Below are 8,091 nucleotides of genomic sequence, written 5' to 3'. Positions count from 1 at the left end.
AAAAAATATTTAATTGCATTTTCTGGGACATATGGCTTTTGTAAAAAAGAATCGAATGAAGGTGAAACAAGGTTTGATGTCACTTTGCTTTGAAAGACACCTATATAAATAAGGTTTACCTGTATCTCTTTCAGGCCTTCTGATCGAACTGCACTGCCGTTGTAGTAGAGAAACAGGGTCATTAGGTTTGGCTTGAAGACTTCGCCAACATACTTCACCTTGTTACCAGCTTGTCCGACAGCAAGGGCGAGTCTGTGAGCAATGCAGTGGATACTAAGTATCTTTGCATTGTCCCCCTTGAGCTGAGTGGCAACACCAGTTCGATTTCCTGCAGAGGAAATAAAATCAATTGTTCCCTTTCATTAGCTGATAGCGCTGCCCCTACTGGCACTTATGTTTTGTTTTTGTGTCTTTGCAGATATACTTAATTTCGATTACAATATTGTCGGTAACTCACCTATCATACATGCTGCTCCATCTGAGCCGAAACCAGCCACCTTCTGGATCGACAGATCATTTTCCTCCATGTAATGAATGAGGGCACCTTTGACAGTGTCGGCCTTTCCATCTTTTAAGGCCACAACCTTCAGAAAGTTGGCCTGACATTTGCCATCGCCATCGATGCACCTGGAACAGTCAGTAGATAATATTGTTACATGTGAGCAGCTAGAACAAATATTGAATGTTGCCCTATGACATATTATGTAGCACATATTATATAAGTAATTTACATTAAACGTTTATATACCTGCAGTATAGAACCAGCTCATTGGTTGTAGAGATATCCACGGTCTCGTCGCACATCAGTCCTAGGAATGGGCTGGCCCTGATGGTGATCAGCTGGTCCTCTTCCAACTGTGTGCCAAGGACACTCAGAAACTCATCCACAACTGTGCTACTTGTGTATGTGGCATTCCTACCAACATTAAGTGTGTTGAAAACCTCACAACCTGTCACGAAAGTCATGAAAAAGGCCATCATTAGCAGTGTTGAAATAATAACAAAGTGTTTTAGACACAACAGATGGAATAATTAATTTACTTAAAGTAAGGGTACTCCTTACCTAACTCAGTCGCCGCAAACATGACCAAGTCCTTGAAGTTGGTGTGATGAGGTATTTCCTTTTTTGCAAGGTGGTAGACCACCTTCAATGCCGCCTTCACCGCTTCTCGGTTCAAGGAGACCTGGACAGGAAGATCAGCAGGGGAAAACATGTCAAGATTAACTCAAATTAAACCAAGCAAACATGTGCAAGACGAGAAGTGTATGTTGAGATTGTTGCACACTGAAATGAAGACTTTTTACTTACAGTGTTTGCCATGGCTTGGCGGATGCCTCCATTCACCTCCGCTGCAATGCGGTTGTTTTCCTTGGCCTGCGCCCTGACATGTTGTTGTGACTTGGCGTGGTCACCTACTTTATCAACTCGCAGGCTGGTGCAGGGTATCTTGCTCCAGATGAATTCGCCATTTTGTTGTTGCTGGTTGTGCCGCTTACAAATGCTGCACATCATCCCTGTTTTGTTGTTGACGCAATAAAGCCAGGGGTATTGCTTCTCCCACGCCTCCTGGTATCCAACCAGGTGTCCTGAATTATTTTTCTTCTTCTGGGGCCTTCATTTCATATTATTAAAATAATTAACATCTGATGTTTTCTTATAGTTATACTACACGGTAAAGTTAGTTGTTCAAGGATGTTTTGTAAAGTTGGAATCAACTAAATTAAATTTAAACAAACACATACATGAACTTTTCCAGAAACTCTGCCCTTTTCTGATTCTGCCTCTCCACTGAACACTCATCCGAGCCAGACAGGTGTTCGTCGATGGTCACGGATTCCCCCCCCCTCTATTGAAGCAATCTCGCTGTTGGCATTATCTTCCTCCACATTGTGACAGAAAAAAGATGACATCTTCCTCTGCCCCGGACACTCTTTGGCCTTTCGTTTCGTTCCGTGGGATGACATGTTTTCACGTTATAAACTAATCGTCTAACGGTACTTTATTCTATCTAGTCTATGCGTCTAACGGTTGACTTGTAGTTCGCGCCAGTGTCACGTCATTACATTTTATCATATTATTTATTTATTGTTGTTTTTTGGTTGATGTTATGAGCACTTGTCAGTATGTTTGTGTATATTGTATTGCAATTATTATAATAAAAAGATTTTAAAAAAAAGACACGTCACTTGGTCGCTCGCTGTTACACGCTCCTCATGCGTCAAACAGGTTGAGCCTACAGCTAGTAATGTTTGCTAGAGTTAGCTTACCATTCAACAACTAGTCGTGAAGCACTGGAACCGAGGTATTGTGGTACAGTAGTATATACACCAGAATCGTAGAATTGTGTAACAATGTGTGCCTCATGTTATTCAACGTTAACAGAAACATTACTAGTCGCTACTGTAGTGACTAGGCCTGGGTAAAAAAATCGATTTAATCGATTTTGGATCGATTTCGTTTAAATTTCACGGTATCGATTCACAGGGCACGAGATCGATTTTTTTCCCCCTCTTTCCGCCTCCACCCTGTGTTGTGTGCTTCCACAGAAAAAATCTGTGGTGCGTCTCTCGCTTTTCTCAGCCTTCTGATGATGACGCAGCTGCACACTCTACGTCGTTGCGTTCTCGCGCGCGCGCACACGGCGAACGCATTGCTGGCGGGAGTTTTAGTTTGGGAGACAAGTTATGGCTGAGGCACGAAAAACGCAGCTCGGCAAGCCAGCACCGGCTCAGATGAAGTCGGACGTTTGGAAAAATTTTAATTTCAAAATTACTGAGGACGGAGCGGAGGACAAATCTAAGGTTGTTTGCCTAATATGTGAATCCGAACTCAGCTATTGTCGGAATACTACAAACCTGAGGAATCACCTTACACGGTACCATGCTACAATGCTAGCTTGCAACAAGCCGCCTGGGGCAGCACAGAGGAAATTGAAGGACATGCTGGCGATACCGTCACACTCTCCGCGGGCTTTAAAGATCACAGAGGCAATCGCAAAATTCATCTGCATGGATTTACGCCCGTACAGTGTTGTCGAGAACGACGGATTCAGGAACCTCGTCAAGGTAATGGAACCCCACTACGTAATGCCCCAGCGAAAACACCTTGCTGAAAAATTAATACCTACGATGTACGAGGCTCTGAAGGAGGCCATTCGAATCAAAATCCAGGCAGCTAACAGGGTTGCCATTACATGCGACACCTGGACATCACTGTCAACGCAGTCTTACCTGACAGTGACGTGCCACTACATTGACACGGAGTGGTGTCTGGTCTCACATGTGTTACAAACAACCGAGGTGCTCACCAGCCACACCGCTACAAACCTCGCTGGCATGCTGTCAGGGGCAATAGAGGAGTGGGGATTGACCAGCAAGACCCCAGCAGTAGTAACCGACAACGCTGCCAACATGGTGCGGGCAGTGGAACTGATGCAGCTGACGCACGTCGGGTGCTTCGCCCACACTCTAAATTTGGCATCTCAAGCGGGCCTGAAAATCCCGGCAGTGTCACGTCTCCTCAGTCGAGTGAGGCGTATAGCAACTTTCTTCCACCGGAGCACAACGGCCACACATATCCTCAAAGAAAAACAGAAGATGCTCCAACTTCCAGCACATAAGCTCACTTTGGACGTTGTGACCCGATGGAACAGCGCACTGGACATGGTCGAGCGTTTTCTGGAACAGCAGCCAGCTATCTCTGCCACTCTACTGTCACCAGACGTCCGTCGCAATGAGAGGGATTTGTGCAGCTTGACCGAGGAAGACGTGACAACTGCCGAAGATTTGGTGCGGACCTTGCAGCCCCTGAAGGCAGCCACACAAGCCATATCTGAAGACAAGCGTCCAACGCTATCCATAATCACACCACTGCTCGCCTTGCTGCAGGATGCCATGACCCCCAGCGAACAGGATTCCCCTGTGGTGAGGGACCTGAAGGCTGCTGTGAAGAGCAACTTAAGGACAAGGTATGCTAAGCTCTCTCTCTCTCTCTCTCTCTCGTAGTAGAAGATGGTGATTTATTTCATTACATTACATAATACACTTAGCTGAGGCTTTTATCCAAAGCCACTTATTCTTTTTGTTTGTATGCGAGATTAAGTGTATAAATGCCATAATGCCGATGGTTTATCCTCACACTGTGCTGAAAATGTCTTTGAAATGTCTTAAAGATATGGTGCCCAGAAGGGGATGCTGTATGGAGCGACAGCGCTGGACCCGCGTTTTAAGGCCCTCCCCTCCCTGACTGCTGAAGAGCAAGATGAGGTATTTTCCAGGCTGCAGGCTGAGGCTGCTACTGCTGCACCTGATGTAAGTATTTAAACTGTAAATACTAAATAAATAAATAAATAGTAAACACTGTTCCACCAGTGGAACATTTAACGCCATGATACACAGGGCAACTTTTTTTGGCAGGCAACACCATGATTGGCTATTCATTTTCTGATGGAATGGTTAAAAAGGTTGTCTGCTGCTAATGCACGTCTCTTGATAATGTGTGATATAAACAGTCTAAAAAACATGTTGTACTACTCTGTGTATCATCACATTTATAGTCATTGAAAACACTTTACTACGATAGTACTTCTATGACATTACACACAGCTTTAAGTCATTGTCATTCTGGTGACAATACATTTATTACGGGTCATGTTTTAACTGGTTAAAACATTCTCTATTGAATTACGTGAATAATATTATTTCCTGTTATTTAACAGGCAAATACTGATGGTGAGACTGAGGAGGAGGAAGGAGCTGAAGAGAGGGTGACCTCGCCCAGGAAATGCAGTGCGTTTGAGTCCCTCTTTGGACAGGCCTACAGAGCACCATCGGTACATGCAGATGAAAGAAAAACTCCATCTAAACGGGCGGAGGAAGAGATAACTAAATACAGGGCAGAACCACCTGCTTCCCTGAATGAAAGCCCTTTGACCTGGTGGAGGTCACGTGAAGGGGAGCTCCCACTCTTAGCGCGCCTGGCAGGGCACTACCTCTGCGTCCCAGGGACCAGCGTTGCATCGGAGAGGGTATTTTCCACTGCGGGCGATATCATCACAGCAAAAAGGAGCTGCATCACCCCAGAGCATGTCAATGAGCTCCTTTTCCTAAACAAGAATCTCTAAGTGAGACTGTTACTGTTTTGAAAGTTTACTGATGAATTGAAAGAGTTAAATAATATACTTTGGTGAATATTTTGTGCATCGTTCATTTGCACTTTTACATTTGCACTTTTTTTACTTACTGGAAGATGGAGGCTTATGGTTGAAGTTTCGGATTAATTTAATGAGTTAAATAATATACTTTCTTTTTTTTTTGCAACGTTCATCATTTGCACTTTCGCACTTTTGCCTTTGTTGAAATTTTACTTACTGGAAGATGCAGGAATTTTTAATGTTAATATTTTAGTAAATATGTTGAAAAAATATGAATTGAAAAAAAAGCCTACAAAATAAAAACATGTCTTTTGCAGTGTTTTGCATGGAGATAATTTCATTAATATATTGAATTAGGCAGGCCATCACGTTGTATAGAATGTAAAATCTTGCTAAGGATGTTAATTAACAGTCACAACTACAAGATTTTAGTCACAATTAATGATTTTAGTGATGAATTAATGATGATAGCCTATAAAGAATATTTCCTTACAACGTAAGAAAATTATCATTCAATCTAGGAGCAGATGGAACCGAATCGGATTGAATCGAATCGAATCGTGATTAATCGATTTAAAGCCTTCAGAATCGAAATCGAATCGATTCAGGAACTTGGCCGTGATACCCAGCCCTAGTAGTGACTGTATATTGCATGAATAAAATAGACTTCACACGCTTAAATGGACTGGTTTGATTATTTGCCGTTTCATGCCAAGTAAAGGAAATGGGTTCAATGTAGGTTCTATACTGTAAAACTTCAATATTTGTTTCAATCACTGAATGAAGCCTGCCATATTTGGGACAAGCATTGCAACCTTAAATTGCTCTCGCAAAACTCTTGATCAACACTCAGCATTTGTTTATTTCTGTCGTTCATTGAAACCGCTTTGTGCAGAGAGAACTGGAATGGTCTTGTATACTTGCTTAGCATCTTAGCGCCTAGACCAAAAACCCATTCAAATACATAGTAGCTAGCTAGCTGCTAATAACTTTAACGTTAGCATGTCGACTCGGTCTGGGAAACTCCAATTCGGATCAGAATATTTTTGGAGTAAGTTATTTGAGGATCAGACACATTGTCAGGTGGTGGTGTTGGGATATTTTCGCAGAGAAAAGATCGTTTTGAGAAATAGTGTATGTTGTACAGCAGCATGTAAGTACAGATCCAAGTCTGACAGGTTCAGTCGGCATTTCGGTAGGATGGCGCACGCCGGGAGTATCGGGGCGCAGCGCCCCTGTTCCCTTGTTTAGAAAAAACCCTGGTCTGTATAGTAGAGGCAGGTACAAGCAGCTGTCCTTGCAGTTTAAGGTAAAATAGACACATGTTTCTGAGATAAGAATGACTATCAATCTCTGGCATATCACTGGCTGTTGGCATAGCATCATGTGTGTTTTCTGAATCATCTGTACTGGCAATGAAATTTGGGGGCTGAGGGCGAGTTTCCCTGTACATGTCATCAATACCATCAGGGGAGCATGCTTTATGCTTCCTACACATGTGAGAAGGAAATTATGACTTTTTTGTAAACATGTGCTTACAACCACTTACTGGACATGACACAGACCTGCCCTCTCCAATATGATCATTTAAGTGAGACACTAGCTCTTTCACTGTGTGAAAATGGCTGGCACATAATGAAACTGCGCATTTTAAATCTGCAACAACAGCTCTAGGAGTGGCTTGCGGTTCAGGTGCATTGTGCACACGATAAAAATGCCCCTTGAAAGCTGCATAAGTGGTAAATGTTTGACTACAGTTGGCGCCAACACATTTGAAAAGACAACAAGGCTCATTCCTATGCACTCTGCAATGTAGTACATAGCCTCTTAATGTAACCGATATCTTTCTACAAAAGACGCAGGTGATCATTTTTATAGAGTTATCAATCTATTGGTCTTTAGCCTGCTACATATCAACTGTTGCTAGCGCCTGCTAAATATCAACTGGTGCTAGCTTACACCATGTGCTTTCAGCAAAAAGTTGGAAAAGTAGCCGACATTTTAAGCTTACCTTGCAAACTTTTTTGCAATAGCCACAGATCGATTGAATAGCCACGGATCTTCCAATCGTAGATTTGTCCAAAATAAGTTTTATGAAAGTAGTACAAAGCAGACATGGGGGACTCGAGTCACATGACTTGACTCGAGTCAGACTCGAGTCGCAAATTTGAGGACTTGAGACTTGCTTGACTAACACTGATAAAAGACTCGACTTGACTTTGACTTGGTCTTCATGACTTGAGACTTGACTTAGACTTGAGACAGATGACTCGAAATGACAGTACGACCGTTTGATTGACGTACTTACTGTCCAATGCCACTCGGTGTTTCTGAAAATCATTGGCTGGAGTTTTTCGAGCCCTGCCCGTTCCACAGATGATTAACTTGTTTAATCTTCATGTCAGTAGGCTACTTCTAACTCAGTGGTTTTAAGTGTCTTTTTGTTCAAGGTGGAGGTACGAGTTATAGCAGTCCCTGTGTGGCATTCGGCGGTCGAGGAACCAATAAGATAAAGTTTAGTTAAAGAACTAGTGAAAAGTTGCCAACAACGCCACCCCAGGAATTTCACCTGGAGTTAGATTAACCTAAGTTAAAGCACACAAGTTTGTTTACTAATGAAAGCTTGAGACTGGGTCCAGCATACAAATTAAATTCCTTTTAATCAATATAATCTTTAAACATGACTTCTCAATAAAATATGTTCACACAAACACACTAAAGCGAACACACACACACACACACACACAAAATACACGAAAAGGGAAGAGCAAATAACCAAATGGGGTTTAAATCAGGGTTAAATCGCTTCAACCCACAACTTAAACAACCCCAATAAATGCAAACCAAAAGAAAACTAACAAAGAAATTAAATCAAAAGTAATGGAGATTTATCCAAACTGATAAATCCAAATGAATAAGTAAAGCAATTAAGCCAAAC

The 8,091-nt window shown here is 42.4% G+C and overlaps 1 protein-coding gene across 1 annotated transcript; it reads left to right on the top strand.

Moving 5' to 3' along the window:
* The first annotated feature begins 2,889 nt into the window (after positions 1 to 2,889).
* Positions 2,890 to 5,123, top strand: LOC132468540 (E3 SUMO-protein ligase ZBED1-like). The gene is made up of 3 exons (XM_060066271.1): positions 2,890 to 3,968; positions 4,173 to 4,311; positions 4,719 to 5,123. Exons 1-3 carry the CDS (start codon positions 2,890 to 2,892, stop codon positions 5,121 to 5,123), a joined length of 1,623 nt encoding a protein of 540 aa, XP_059922254.1.
* The last annotated feature ends 2,968 nt before the right edge of the window (positions 5,124 to 8,091 follow it).

Source organism: Gadus macrocephalus, chromosome 12 (genome assembly GCF_031168955.1).
Source record: "Gadus macrocephalus chromosome 12, ASM3116895v1".
NCBI lineage: Eukaryota > Metazoa > Chordata > Actinopteri > Gadiformes > Gadidae > Gadus > Gadus macrocephalus.
This window is presented reverse-complemented; position numbering and strand designations above follow the sequence as displayed.